The sequence below is a fragment of the Colias croceus genome, chromosome 5, assembly GCF_905220415.1.
Source record: "Colias croceus chromosome 5, ilColCroc2.1".
NCBI classification, from domain to species: Eukaryota; Metazoa; Arthropoda; class Insecta; order Lepidoptera; family Pieridae; genus Colias; species Colias croceus.
Genome location: NC_059541.1, coordinates 264,105 through 279,180, shown reverse-complemented (window position 1 = coordinate 279,180; position 15,076 = coordinate 264,105). Strand labels below are relative to the sequence as shown.

Genomic DNA, 15,076 nt, shown 5'->3' with positions numbered 1-15,076 from the left:
TACAAGTATTTTCTACCATTTAAAAAATAATTATATCATTTTGTTATTGCCATTGTGCTGGTTTTCTTCGTTTTCCACCAGATGGCGTTGTAATAAATTTGTGAAAATATTTTTCTCAAGAAAATAAATTTGGCATAATATTTTATTCTGTATTACAGTACCACACTGTTAAAGATTAAATGTACTGTATCTTGTTTTTAAATCAACTTTAAAATAGTTCTTTTTTTTTACAAATGGACTGTCTAAATACAAAAAACTTAAAAACTTCTTTATGACCTTATTTTTGAAAAAATATTTTACTATAAGTAGTTATGCAACTTTACAGAAATACGTCGAATCACGCGTGGAAGGAATAAGAAAAAGATGGCGCGTAACGGAAAAATGTTACGCGTAACGAAAAAATGTTACACTAAATTTTTATCCAACCCCGATAAAGAAGTTTCACTTCTAAATATATATACATTACTTAGGCAGTGAAATCATCAATATACTATTGATGATTTCCATTTCCCATACTTAATATTTATTATTTACAAAAATTTACAAAATTGCAAATAATGAAAGTAAGTGAAATGGATTCTACAACAAAAACAAACATTTCTGGCTGAAAAAAAATCAGCGAAACAAGAAACACTATTATTCTAGTATGTTGTTTGTAGAATTATAGCCGAAAAACAGAATGATTGCATGTAGTTTAGTATGGTTTTTAAGCATCAAAATATTGTTTCAGAGGTACCTTTTGTGAGTTTTTTCTATCGAGTAAAATAAGTTTTATTGTGTTTTCAACACACTATCTAGCTAGTATATCTCCTTGTGAATATCATATATTTGTTTGAGATTTCTTAAACTCTCTGAATGTATCTGATTCTCATAAAATTATAAAAAAATGTTAATTCTCTTTTCCAAAGTATTAAATTGGTAATTGGTATTGATGAATAACATAAGCTTTATAATATTACAATGAGTCTCTAGACTGACTGACAAGTATAATATATATAATATGTACACCAAAATGATACAGAATTTATGATAATTGGGTCAATAGATATGTATTAATACAGCTAATATTAAATGATAAATTGGAACTGGATTATCAATCTGAATATTGGTAATGATATCAAGCCATATTGTTTGGCCAATTTACTGGTTGATAGCCAAACCGCAAGCCAAACATCAGCTCTGCTGTAGCATAATGCTGCATATCACTCAGGCAGATAATAAATAATAATGCTGTTCATTTAAGTGTTTAAAGTACCAATCTAAATTGTTACATGATTTAACCAGTTGGCTGCAACAAACAAAAGTGTAAAATATTACTTTTAAGTTTTATGCTACGTATATTGTTTTTTTTTTATTATTATTTATTTCCAAAAGCTTAGTAAAAGGATTTATTGACATTGCATAATGTATCCTTCCACTATTGATAGTAATGATTATGTTTCAATTGATCTTGTTTATTATCATCAATCAAGGTACCTACCACCTACTTATATTAGCTGAATAAATTGGCATACTTAATTATAAAAATTCATTTGATTTTAATTCATGTGGCATTGTTGTAACATTTGTATTTAGATATGTGTAGAAATTACGAAAATATTAAGATGATCATAGAGCAAATTATTGAGCAAACTATCTACCTAATTTTATATAGAAAATATTGTTAAAATTATCGAGCGCCCACTTACCGTCTTTCATCAACTGCCGCATCTCTTTGGTTCGCTGAAAATTTATTTCCTCCAGCAATTGTTCCAACATTGTCGCGTGTTGCAAATAATTGGATCCTCCCAATGCCATCGTTATCGTATCCCCGTTTATCTCAAAACAAAAACACTCGAAACTTTTTTGTCAACACATCACTCAAAAATCCTGAATTGTGCGTATTTCACCTACTGCATTGGTTTTCTTTGGCAAGTAAACAACTGTAGGTAAGGTACCATCAGATAAAAAATCTAGCTTTTATTGAAAATATTAGTGTAATCAATTAAGAACAATATACACCACTATAAACAAATTTTATAAAAAAAATCCATTGCAATTTGCAGTGGTCTTGTCTTGCCGATTGCAGAGAAATGTCAAAGTCAACGTCAAGTATTAGCACAGAACATTAAAACGAGATATCAAACTTGTTTTATCTGTTCTGTGTATAAAAGGCAAATAAAAGGGTGCGATCATAGAGTTTATCATTAAATTACATGTTCATGATTTAAATTAAATGGCTAATAATTGAAAAACCTCAAAAAGTATACAGGAAATTTTATATTAAAAATTTTGAAAATGTAGTACAAGTGTACCAATGCAAACTTAGCACCCCATCAATGGAATTTTGGGTCGAAAATGACCTTGATCGATAGGTCTCCGTTAGGTCCTTTAAGGTCCCACAATTTTTTCGTTAGGTCCCCTTTAGTTTTGGAGTGAAACTTCTTTATCGGGGGTGGACAAAAATTTTGTGTAACATTTTTGCGTTACGCCGTACGCGTGACATTTTTGCGTTACGCCGTGAGCGTGACATTTTTGCGTTACGCCGTGAGCGTGACATTTTTGTGTTACGCGCCAACTTTTTCTTATCCCTACCACGCGTGATTCGACGTATACTTTCTCCAGTGGAGTAGGAATAGCGTATCGTTTTAACGTACGTCCTACCACTTTACTTGACCGTTTTTCTATTGTATACGGAATCTACGGAATACCTTTTATATACGGAATTTTTTATCGATACACATTTTTAATATAGAATATTTTATTTTATGCTTTTTTTAGTACAATTTATCTATTTTCTTTCATTTGTTCATTTAATTTTACAAATTTTATTTACACACTATTTTATTTTGCACCAAATCTTGAAACAGTCAGAAATTAATGATGCACATATTATATATTATATACGGTAGAACCCCGTTGAGTCGAACTTCGATAAGTCAAAAACCTCCAAATCTCGATAAATGTTTTGTTCCCTTCCGTTCAAACACCAAAACCTCCATTACTTGAAATCCCTACCCTCTGTTAGTCGAAATAATCACCGAGTCCCTCCAAGCCATTTTGGTAAATATTTTCACTCTATGACTCGAAAAATTAAATTTGAGCTCTGTATGTCGAACATAGCAACGTTTTATTGTACATCCTTTACAATTTAATCATTAGGAATTTATTACATCTATTGTTCGAACAAAAATAAGTTACCGACTTTAAGAAGGAACGTGCCGACAATGTACACTATAGTTTCTTAGAAAACATTTAAGGAGTATACGATAATAAATCTATGACTCACGTAAACACGTGTTTGTCGAGTCGAAATCCTTTATAAGTTGAAAACTCTATAACTCGAAATTTTGAACTACCGCACGAGCCGAGTGAGCGAAGCGAGCGAGTTGCAGCAGCGGCCGGTGTAAATATAGCGAGGAGCGAAGCGACGAGCGTGTTGGACTTACATAATTCTGTAATATTGTTTATAGTAAATTATTTTTTGAAAAATAAGGTCATAAAGAAGTTTCACTTCTTACGTGTGTACTCTAGTACACGCACACATTTTTTTTTAATAATTTTATAAATTTTGGGTATAAAAAAATTGAAAAAATTATCGATATGCGCAGGTTTTAATTATTTTATAATTTTAATAAAATAAATAATTTAACAATTTCAATGATGATGAGATTACGGACCTAACGGTAAAGAATACGAGTTTGATAAAATTCGCCAATTTTGCTATGGATGAGGTGCTAAAGTGTATTTTTTTTATACCCAAAATTTAAAAAAAATATTAAAAAAAACTAAAGGGGATCTAACGAAAAAGATGTGGGACCTTAAAGGACCTAACGGAGACCTATCGATCAAGGTCATTTTCTACCCAAAATTCCAATGCAAACTTGTGCAGTGTGCTAAGTTTGCATTGGTAAGTCACGTAAGTGTTTGTAGAAAATATTCCTATTAGACTTCGCATGCCCCGTCTTCAAATAGTTAGTAGTTAACTTTTATATATTTAATTTATTTTCGCTTTTGAGTGTTTATTTGTTGTAAACTTGACTACTCTTGCTTGACTTATCTTTATTAAAGGGAATGAACATAAAATGAACGCAGACAATAGACATTTTTTAATTTATCATGACCTAATTGTAATGTCAATGTCGTTTTTGATGCAGTGCTTGTTTCTGCCGGCTGCCGGTTTTGGCGGTTTCTACTTTTATGTGTTTATTAACTTTTCACTGAGAAAAATAAAGTAACTACTTCAAAATACAAATATAATTCATGTCCGATAACAACATGGTGCTAAATGATAATGGTTGGTCTCCTGACGACACATTGCGCATCTTAATCGCATCTGATATTCATTTGGGATATCAAGAAAACGACGCCGTTCGCGGCGATGATAGTTTTATAGCTTTTGAAGAAGTTCTATCTTCAGCTGTTCAGTATGATGTTGATTTCGTACTGCTTGGAGGAGACCTGTTCGATCATGCCAAGCCCTCGCCGAGTTGCATGTACAAATGCACGGAAATCATTCGCAAGTATTGTTTTGGCGATAAGCCTATAAACATTGAAGTATTATCTGATCAATTGGAAAACTTTTCACGGGCTGTTAATTACGAAGATCCTAATTTAAACGTGTCGTATCCAATATTGTCTATTCATGGAAATCACGATGACCCTGTCGGTCAAGGCAGCGTCAGCTCTCTCGACATATTATCTATCACTGGTCTAGTCAATTATTTCGGCAAATGGACTGATTACACAAAAGTCCGGATATCTCCAGTGCTAATTCAAAAGGGTGATACTAAATTATCTTTATATGGATTGAGTCATTTGAAAGACCAGCGTCTCGCTCGTTTGTTTGCAGAAAAAAAGGTTGAAATGGATCTCATGGAAAATGGAGCAGATTGGTTCAACATACTTGTGTTACATCAAAACAGAGCTGATAGAGGTCCCAACAATTATATTTCTGAAAGTGTGTTGCCCAAATTTTTAGATCTAGTTATATGGGGGCATGAGCATGACAGTCAGGTGTTCCCAATGAAAGATGTAAAAAGGGAAGATGAAGGCTTCTTTGTTATCCAGCCCGGTAGCACTGTGGCCACTTCTATGGCAGCCGGTGAGGCCTTACCTAAACATTGTGCGTTGTTGCAGCTTCACAAAAAAGAGTATATAGTCACACCAATTCCCTTAAAAACTATTAGGCCATTCATATTTAAAACAATTGTATTATCAGAAGAAAATTTGGGTGAGGATAATGTTAATGAAAATGAAAAAGTACAAAATTTCTTGAAAGTTAAAGTAAATGAGGCCATTGCTGAAGCAGAAAAACTTAGGAGTGGCGATCCCAAACAACCAACCATGCCCCTCGTTAGGCTCAGTGTTTTCTATGAAAGAGATGACCAGGATTTTAACCGTGTAAGGTTTGGACAAAATTTTAATGGTCAAGTAGCGAATCCTAATGATTTGTTAATTATGAAGCGGGAAAAGAAGATCCGCGATAAAAAAGAGCGTGTCTCTGAAGATGACGATACGGCGCCTCATGTGGAAGTTACATCAGAAGTAACAGATGTTGAAACTCTTTTACAGGCTTACTATGATTCTCAACCTCCTGAAAAACAACTATCTGTTTTATCCGTTCGTGCCATCACTGAAGCCATTAAAGATTTCACATTAAAACGTGATGATGATGTGTTTCGTCGCGTTCTAGATGCGCATCGCCGCCGCTGCGTCGAATCACTCCTGGAATCTACAGCTGAAACCGAAGAAGAGATGAATGATCGTATGCGAATGTGCAAAGAGGCGTTAGACGCGGCTGACGCCGATCAGTTGAAGAGCTTAATAGATGCGGCGAGTGCGAAAGATGAGGCCAAGCGTAAAGATGAGAAACAGTTAATTGTACTAGTGAAAAGGGAGTCTATAGTGCTGTCGAGCGACGATGAGAGCACATCCACGGGCCGCGGTCGCGGTAAAGGTGCGCGTGGAGGGCGCGGGCGCGGGAGGGGCAAGGGTCGAGGCAAGTCCCCGCAAGCCGCGCCGCCGCCGGTGCCCGAGCGACGGACGCCCAAGAGATCAGCTGCACAGAAAACTACATCGTGGCTTCAAAGTCTCACCAGTGATCGTACGTTACGTCGCCGCAAAGACTCTTCCGAAATTGAAATCTCTGATTAGTGTATAATATTTTATCTCATAAGTATTTATATTTAAGGGTATTGTAAGAATATTATAATATCTTGAATATATTATAGAGGTATAATTTTTTTGATAAAATTGTGAATCTTTTTAATGTACAGTAAAAATTTGTATTTCATTGAATAAACCTGTTTCAGTTATTTCTTTACAATCATTACAATCGATGGTTTCAGCTGTAGATTAATTATTTACTTGACTTAAAGTAGTTTTGTAATTCCTCTCTTTTATTGAACCAATCATAACTGCACAGTCCTTTTAATATACATGCTTATTGCTTAATTCTCAGCAGTTTGATGTAAGCATCACCCAAAAATTAGGTGTAATATTGAATACTATTGGTATTAACTATTATTGTGAGTGTGATGTGAGTATTAGGAGTAAAATACATACCATAGAAGAAAAATATCTTTATTCAATCTCTTATATATTATACACCTTAATTACATATTTTTTGACTAACATTTATATAACATATGAAGCCTTTTATTTTCTAATATTATGTACTTATTAAATGAATGATTATTAAAGTAGTTGAAATTAACCAATACATCCTATACATACAAGATATATATAAATGTAAACACAATTTATCTTTGAACACAGCTTCAAATAAACCAATCATATAGAATTTAAAAATATACATCCTTTAACTTTTTATTTTGTTTAATTATTGTAAGCCTTTGTTATCTGAAAAAGTTTGGTTAACTTCGATAAGCAATTCATTCAAAATTAATATGAAAACTTTTTCCCAACTAAAGTCGTTCGAACTTAAAGCCTATGTAAATGTGATAGATGATTTTATTGTACCCCACAATATGTAATTTAATGCTGCCAAACATTAAAATGTGTTACCAATGCTTAAGTGTTTTAAATAAAAATTGACGTAAAACTCACACAGAATAATAGGACTTTATACATAGCAAGAAAAACAAAACCATCTCATTGTCCAATATATTTTGATCTATAAATTGTTACATTCACAAACTATACCCTAAAACATTCTAAAATTCTCTTGGTCCTTCGAGCCGGAACACAACGGGCATTTCTAAGCGGTTCCAAGTCCTTTGAATGGGCAAGTCAATCAGAGAATATTGCCGCAAAAGTCTACCCAAGCGCATGCTTTGGTCCTTCGAGGCTTACTCAAACAATGAGCTGTGATCCATCGCCGAACTAGTACTTTTGTGTAGAGTGGGTGAGCGCACGGTTTGGTCATTTGAGGTGCATGTACATTTATTTATTTATTTATTTAGCCTTTATAATCCATGACATTTAGATACAGTTTTCAACAAAAGATACATAATACATGAAAATATTAAAAAATGCAGTTAGGTTAAATGTCCTGGCCCCTTTCGGGTATAGGCCTCCTCCAACTGTCCCCATTTCCTCCTGTTTCCAGCTGCCTTCATCCAGTCGTTGCCTGTCAATTGTAGAATATCATCAGCTCAGGGAGCCCTTGGTCTGCCTTTCTGTCTCTTATGGATGTGCATGTACATAGGGATGTCTATCGGCGATCGAGTAGGCATTAGTTTTTGTGGGGGAGGGCGAGCGCGCGGCTCGGTTTATTACATAGTGACCGAGCTAATAGGCGTGCTCGCGCGGCATGGTCCTTCGAGGCTTATTAAGCAGTGAGCAGCGGTCCATCGGCGAGCGTGTGCGCGTGGGTGGCGAGACGCGTGCGGGCGAGCGCGCGGCGCAGGTAGCGCAGCGCGCGGGCGTGCGCGTCGCGCTGCGCGTGCGGGCCGGCGGCCGCGTGCGCCAGCGGCGGCGCGGTGGGCTCCAGCCGCACCACGCACAGCGAACCGCCGCCCTGGGTCTCCAGCCACTCGTTTTCTACCTGCAGCCCCAGCGCGCCCGCCACATTCGACAGCGCGCTGCACACACACACACACGGTTAAAAACATTTTGTACAGAAAATACTGAAATCGTCTTTCGAGCCGATGATGAATGATGGTGGAAAATGTATGTGTTTATGAAAATTAAAAGTTATAGTTGAATAAATGTTTGTTCTATAGACTGTAGTTGCGTGTTACTCTACTTAATTTTTTTTTTATCTTAAAGCGGCTCAATAATCAGAACTATTAAACCCTAAATAAACAAAAAAACAAATTAAGAAATAGTAAATTTGAAACAAGCAGAATATTATTTTAACTTCTCATAACTTTCACATTACCTGACGGGATCTTCCTCCTCAGCAGTGATTGAAATGGCTTCAAGCGTTTCTTCAAGCTCTAACTTCTCTGCATCTGAAATTTTAAATAAATTCTTCAAATAAGTTATCTAAAAGAAAGTTACAAAATAATGTTTTTTTTTAATAACCATTTCATTGATAATTATTATTAAATTTATAGAAAATCAATGATCTAGCTTATCTACATCATTAAACCGTTATGTACTGGGAAAAGCGTTTATAAAACAATTAATAGAAGCAATAAAGGATGTTGAGTTGGTTAATAAAGCAAGCATCCCATAATGTATAATATAAACTGTTTTATTTCTTTATACAGTAAGTAATTATTATTATAAATGTTAGTTACTTCCAAGCACGCAATATAGCGAGTGATTGTTATTTTTTTCAGCGTATGTGCAAAAGGAAAAATGAAAGATAAAACCATACTTCAATCCAAGTTGAAAAAATATCCCATCTCCAAAGGTTCATTGTAGATACATACTATCAAATAAAATATAAACATTTATAATTTGTTTTATTATTTATGGTATTCATAAAATGCTCATGAAAATTATTTTTATATGACGTATAATATGGAATAAAATTTAATAAAAACAATTTTAAGTAAAAAGCTAATGATTTCACTGTGTGTGATTAACTATTAAAAATGAGATGACATTTTACAGTAAATAATAATGTTCTAATTGTGAATCTTTACACTTAAATGGGTAATTTAATTTATATGTGTGTGCTGTGCTTGTCAGGTGTGTGTGTGCGTGTGCTGTGCTTGTCTGTGTGTGTGTACACGAACAGTAGTGTGTGTGTGGTGTGCGGTGAACAAGCGAGGTGCAGCACTGCCCAGTACCAACCTATGTACGTCAACAGACCCAGGTGGTAGTCCGCCACGCGCTGGCCGAGCGGCGCGCGCCACGTGCCGCGCTGCTCCACGTACCGCTCCATCGCCTTCTCGTGCGCGCGCGCCATCGCCTCCTCCTGCACACATTCATATATTCAATTTATTAATAAAAACTTGTGTAAAACTAGTAATGAAGAGGAGTATGTTTATTGCCACAAACAATTATTAATTCATAACATTTTAAATCTATTTTTTTAAAGAAAGTCAATTTTTTAATAATACTTTTTGTAATATTAATAGATTTTCACTGTTTTATACTCGAGTTTGAAAAATATTAAATCCGTTGATAAACAGAAAGCGAGCAAATCACCTCAACAAAATCAGTGGTGAGCCTTGCAAGATTCTCCCTCAAGTACTTATACAGCGCTTCGGACGCGAGCTGCCTTGCCGCCTTCTTGGTGGTGGATGTGGCGGAGCGCTCGTGCTGCGCGAGGCGCGCGCGCACGGTGAACTGGCGGCGGTGCGGCGGGCCCGCGTCGCCCACCAGCTCGTACTGCACCTCGCCCAGCTTGTACTCCGCGCACAGCTCCTTCAGCAGCGCCACGTAGCTGCGCACGTCGATGGCCGGCGCGGCACCCGTGCTCGCGCTCGCGCTGGGGCCCTGCGCAACAACATTCGTTTTGTTACACATAGATGTCATGATTAATAAAACATAGAATGTGCGATATTGTATTTCCGGTTCTTGTTGTGGTTGTGAGTTGTATATATATTATATAGTAAAAACTAAAAAACTTTTGACATACAATTATTGTTACCATCAAGATTTCTTGATCTAATCTAATTATTCCACATATTTAAAACGATAAACACCTAAATCAATATGTACAATTTACATCTTACACTAACATATTTCCTTTCAGTACCACAAAAAAGACTGATTATTCATTATTTATAAAAGTTCATTCTTTACGACAATTAAAAAGTTATATTACTGTTATCAATTATTGTTTACATACCGTACTAGGTAAGGCTTTATCCGTAGAAGGCGGTTCAGGCGAAGGCGGCGCGGGCGAAGGCGGCCTGGCGTAGGGCGGCGGCACAGACATGCCTCGCGCGTGGAACAGCTGGTTCAACATGCGGCGGGCTGCTTCTTGCTTTGCTTCTTTCTTTGAACGCGCCAAAGCCGTCACCGACTCGCCGGCCGTCTTGCAGCGGCACTCAAACATCGCTTGGTGTTGTGGACCAGACTGAAATTTGAGTGTAAATATTATTATTTTATTTAAAGAAAACATATCTAATGGTTTGGAAATTTATACTTCAAGCAATATTATACAAAAAGGATTAACTAAATCGGTTCAGCTTTTACTTTTAAATAACAAATTAGAAAAAAATTACCTGTTTATATTCATATTCAGGAATTTGGCCTAACTTCATCATCATCTCCTGAAGAACAGATATCGCAGTTTTCATCATTTTCTGAAAAGTTATGATTTATATATAATGATATTTAGATTTGAATGTTTAAACCATGATCTTATAATATGTATATCTTATATTGTATGTGGAAATTAAAGTATTAACTAAATATATAACCTATTAATTACTGAGTTAATTATCAAAATTATGACATCTTCATCATTAATATACTCAATCTGATCAACATCAACTATTGAGGGAAACCCCCGAAATATATTATTATATACTCCCGGAATACTTATATTAATTTTTATCCTTATTTCACATCTCACTTACATCAAATTTATTAGATTTAAGTCCTCCGCGTAATTTATTACTGCAATAACGTTAGTATTTATGCTACAAAGATTATTTTTCAAAGTAAAATTAAAGTACCTACCTACTACCTACACAAACAAAATATTTAGCGAAAATTGTGGCGAAAATTACATCAATGTCAAAGTCAAACGCATGCTGGCTTTTGACAATGACAGATTGACAGATTATAACAGCATAATTAGTGCTTATTTACACAGGGTCAGTAACTGACTACAAATTCGAGGCAAATCAGTGCTGACCCGAAAAAAAACCCTGTGTAAACAGATTTGAAGTCAGTACAGAGGCTTGAAGTCTAAGTAAACAATTAAAGTCAGTCGCGACTTGTCTACTGACCCTGTGTAAATCAGCACTTACAGCTTAATAACTAGCATAGCAACTACCCCTTGGCCCTTGGCAACCCTATACAGGGTGTAATCGTTAAGTGTGCACAGGTGATTAATTTTCCGTAAGTATTACAGATAACAAAAAACTTTAAACTGATATCGAAAGTATGAGTAAAATGGCCGTAATAAATTTTTAAAAATAAATCAAGAAATATCAAAAAAAAAAAATATCTTTAAACCCTCCCATACATTAAGTATGAAATATGAATATCCCATATACATTTAAGGTGACTAGTAGAGCAAAACGCGAGTTTGCTGCTAAATTATAATGCTTTAAAGTATATGATTAACTGCAGTAAAAAATCTCAGATAAATTTATGATATTCTTCAGGAGATAAACTAGCTAGATAGTGTGTTGAAAACACAATACAACTTATTTTACTCGATAGAAAAAAATCACAAAGGTACCTCTAAAAAAATCTTTTGATGCTTAAAAACTGTGCTTAAAAACCATACTAAATTACATGCAATCATTCTGTTTTTTCGGAAAATAATTCTACAAGCAACATACTAAGATAAGTACTGTGTTATTTTTTTAGTCCAATCAATAAATTTCGTGTAAATCGCAAATTCTTATTCCCAAACCAAAAACTTACGCATGTGTGCGTGAACGCCTGTGTACCGACACTACCGGCCGAGGCCCGTTCGTAATGATGCGCGTATGGCGTCGGGCTGCAGCTGTGGCGCGGCGTGTGTGTGTGAGTGGAATGAAATGCTTACTCAGGGCAGCGCCTTAATATGAAAGATTTTAGCCTTCCTTTTTTTTTGTTTTCTGCTTTAATTACTTCGCAAATTTAACCTTTATTATAACGCTGGGAGCTATACTTCCCACGTCTCAGATTGAAGTAAACCGTGTTTTATTTTTATATGCTTAATTTCCGGGAATTTTCCGGGCTTTACCCAGGCATTTTCCGTTTATTTTCCGGGGATTTTCCAAGCATTTTCCAGGCATTTTCCACGCTTTTCCCGGAATTTTTCACGCATTTTCCGGATATTTTCCGGGCATTTCCAGGATTTCCACGGAAAATGCCTGGGTAATGTCCGGAAAATTCCCGGAAATTATCCGGAAAATGCGTGAAAATGTCCGGGTAAAGCGTGGAAAATCCCTGGAAAATCCCCGGTAAATGCCAGGAAAATGTCAGGGAAATGTCCGGAAAATGTCTGGGAAATGCCTGGAAAATCCCCGAAAAATGCCTGGAAAATGCCTGGGAAATGTCCGGAAAAAGCGTGGAAAATGCCACCTAATTTACGAAGTAATTAAAGCAGAAAACCAAAAAAAGAAAAAGAAAACCCTGCCATACTTGATGTATGGGAAGGTTTAAAGATAATTTTTTTGATATTTCTCGATTTATTTTTAAAAATTTATTACGGCCATTTTACTCATTAGGTTAAGTACTTTCGATATCAGTTTAAAGTTTTTTTGTTATCTGTAATACTTACGGAAAAATCGCCTGTGCACACTTAACGATTACACCCTGTATACACACCTATATACAACGACTATGACAACGACGCGACGCTTGCAACGACGGAAAGACGGAAACAAATATGTTTTTTTTTTTAAGACAGAGCAAATGTGAGAGCAAACAAAGGGGTAGTTGGGCCACCTGATGTTAAGTGGTCACCACCGCTCATAAACACTTGTAACACTAGAAGTGTTACAGTTATAAAGATTTCCTAAAAACTTGAACTCTTTATGTTTATGGAAAGTTCTAGAAGCTTTTTAAGCTATTGCATAGCTTCTATCGCGGGCCTTGAGCGCGGGGACCGAATCCAGAATTTCCGTAACGAAAAAAACCTCACGGTCCCCACTCCGACGGGCACGGAGGTGTGGCTTGAAGGCATGCTATGCAATAGCTTTGCCGCGGCAGTCCCCGAGTGCCACACGTCTTTTATCCACATCATATTATTCTAAGATATTATTGTATAAATTATAATAAACTAATTGGACAGCAAAATCCAATGGTAAATTTAAATGGTGGTGCCCGTAATTTATGGTTAGTGGAGTCAAATAAATGTTTCTGTCTTTCTCCAATGTGATGATTATTTTATAATATAATAATAATAATAAAACCACGACACTAACCCTCAGCAAAACGAACACAGCGTAAGCATACAGCAGAAGCTCTTGGAATGGTCTAGTAAGGCCCTGCATGGTAGACATCGATCTCATTTGTGCCAGGCTCATGTTGATAAAGAAAAGTCGAATGAATGGATAAGAAGAGGAGATTTATTCCCAGAAACTGAGGGTTTTATGCTAGCCATCCAGGATGAGGTTATTGCCACACGAAATTACATTAAACACATCATAAAGGATTCTCATCAGACTTCAGACCAGTGCAGACATTGTAATGCAGGCATAGAAAATATTCAACACATTACCGGAGCATGTAAATCATTAGCGCAAACTGATTATAAGCATCGTCATGACCAAGTAGCAGCAATTATTCATCAATTCTTAGCTCATAAGTACAATTTCATCAAAAAAATAGAGCCATACTATAAATATAAACCCGAAATCATATTAGACAATAGTAATTATAAAATATACTGGGATAGGACAATCATAACCGATAAAACAATTCATTACAATAGACCGGATATCACTGTACACGATAAATTTCAACAAAATGTTTACTTAATAGATATAGCTATACCTAACACACATAATATACAATCCACTATATCAGAAAAATTAAGAAAGTATCAGGATCTAGCCATAGAAATCAAAACACAATGGAATGTGAAAACAGTTCACATAGTTCCGATAGTTCTATCAGCTACCGGTATAATCCCTAAAACACTTATACACAATTTAAATACTCTAGAATTACCATCACACACATTAAACATGCTACAGAAAGCAACCATCCTTAACACATGCCGAATAACGCGGAAGTTCTTAACATCATCCACTATATCATCAACATACACAATATAAAGTATTCCGTTGCACGCTTGGCCTAGGCCCGCGTGTAATGAGTATCCCTTTCAAGTAAAGGAGTAAAATAAATATAAAAAAAATAATAAAACATTTATTGATCAAAAACAAAACCACACAGATACAAAACAAATCATACATACTTAAAGAAAGAAAAACTTAAAAACTAATAAAACTTAAAACAACACAACAAATGAAATAATATAAAAAAAAAACCTTATAACTATACTTAAAAATATTACTAAAAACAACAACAAAGAACTGTGTAGTAATGTCCATAAAAAGGGACTAGGTACTCGCTGTAGTGCTCCATAGAAACACTGACAACACTGGTTTTCAGTAGCCCCTATCGATTGCAACGATTGGAGTTACAGCTTATACCTATATTTTGTCGATAGGTATCTGTTTCAAGTCTGTTCCATTATATCTATATTATTACCTAGTTACCCTAGTTATAAATAGCAACAAAATGTAGTCATAGCAACCGAAATTGTGTTTGTATACTTGGTTTGTACCAAGTTTGTACACACATACTTGTCAAAATGTAAAATAAAACAGTCAATCGCATTTAAACACCATAACATAAAAACCTAGTCCATCTGGATACACAAATGTCATATTCTAAAATATGTGTGAATGGGCCGACACCGTGCCACCACAGACGCCGGCGCTGCCGCAGCGTGCGCCGTATTCCGGGTCCTCTTAGTGTACACCTGTATACTCCTGGTGCATTCCCTGCTCTACTGGGGACGGAGGTTCTTGCGTAGACGACTGTACGG

The 15,076-nt window shown here is 35.7% G+C and overlaps 3 protein-coding genes across 5 annotated transcripts in view; 1 reads left to right on the top strand and 2 right to left on the bottom strand.

The window, feature by feature from the left end:
* Positions 1-2,054, bottom strand: part of LOC123692118 (uncharacterized protein KIAA0930 homolog) — a 52,394-nt gene extending 50,340 nt beyond the window's left edge. Inside the window, exon 1 of the mRNA XM_045636763.1 lies at positions 1,689-2,054. Coding sequence (XP_045492719.1) covers positions 1,689-1,797 — 109 coding nt within the window. The 5' untranslated portion in view covers positions 1,798-2,054. The remainder of the gene's footprint in view (positions 1-1,688) is intronic.
* Positions 2,055-4,130: 2,076 nt separating this feature from the next.
* LOC123692114 (double-strand break repair protein MRE11) lies at positions 4,131-6,296 on the top strand. The gene has a single exon (XM_045636757.1). The coding sequence runs from the start codon at positions 4,243-4,245 to the stop codon at positions 6,133-6,135; it is 1,893 nt and encodes a 630-aa protein (XP_045492713.1). The 5' UTR covers positions 4,131-4,242; the 3' UTR covers positions 6,136-6,296.
* Positions 6,297-7,022: 726 nt separating this feature from the next.
* Positions 7,023-11,060, bottom strand: LOC123692116 (RISC-loading complex subunit TARBP2-like). 3 transcript variants are annotated; one of them, XM_045636761.1, is made up of 7 exons: positions 11,035-11,060; positions 10,575-10,655; positions 10,196-10,426; positions 9,550-9,840; positions 9,193-9,316; positions 8,327-8,399; positions 7,023-8,027 (listed from the first exon to the last, which is right to left on the bottom strand). In XM_045636761.1, the coding sequence occupies exons 2-7, from the start codon at positions 10,650-10,652 to the stop codon at positions 7,775-7,777; spliced, it is 1,050 nt and encodes a 349-aa protein (XP_045492717.1). In that variant the 5' UTR covers positions 10,653-10,655; positions 11,035-11,060; the 3' UTR covers positions 7,023-7,774. The 3 variants fall into 3 exon arrangements, with proteins under 3 accessions (XP_045492717.1, XP_045492716.1, XP_045492718.1); XM_045636760.1 differs by having other exon boundaries at positions 10,932-11,059; XM_045636762.1 differs by having other exon boundaries at positions 9,211-9,316; positions 10,932-11,059.
* Positions 11,061-15,076: the final 4,016 nt, after the last annotated feature.

Coding starts and splice junctions, on each gene's coding strand:
- LOC123692114 (XM_045636757.1), top strand. CDS start 4,243: ATGTCCGATAACAACATGGTGCTAAATGATAATGGTTGGTCTCCTGAC.
- LOC123692116 (XM_045636761.1), bottom strand. CDS start 10,652: ATGATGAAAACTGCGATATCTGTTCTTCAGGAGATGATGATGAAGTTA. Junction 9,841..10,195: donor ATAAAGCCTTACCTAGTACG/GTATGTAAACAA, acceptor GTTGTTGCGCAG/GGCCCCAGCGCGAGCGCGAG. Junction 8,400..9,192: donor GGGTCTGTTGACGTACATAG/GTTGGTACTGGG, acceptor TTAAAATTTCAG/ATGCAGAGAAGTTAGAGCTT.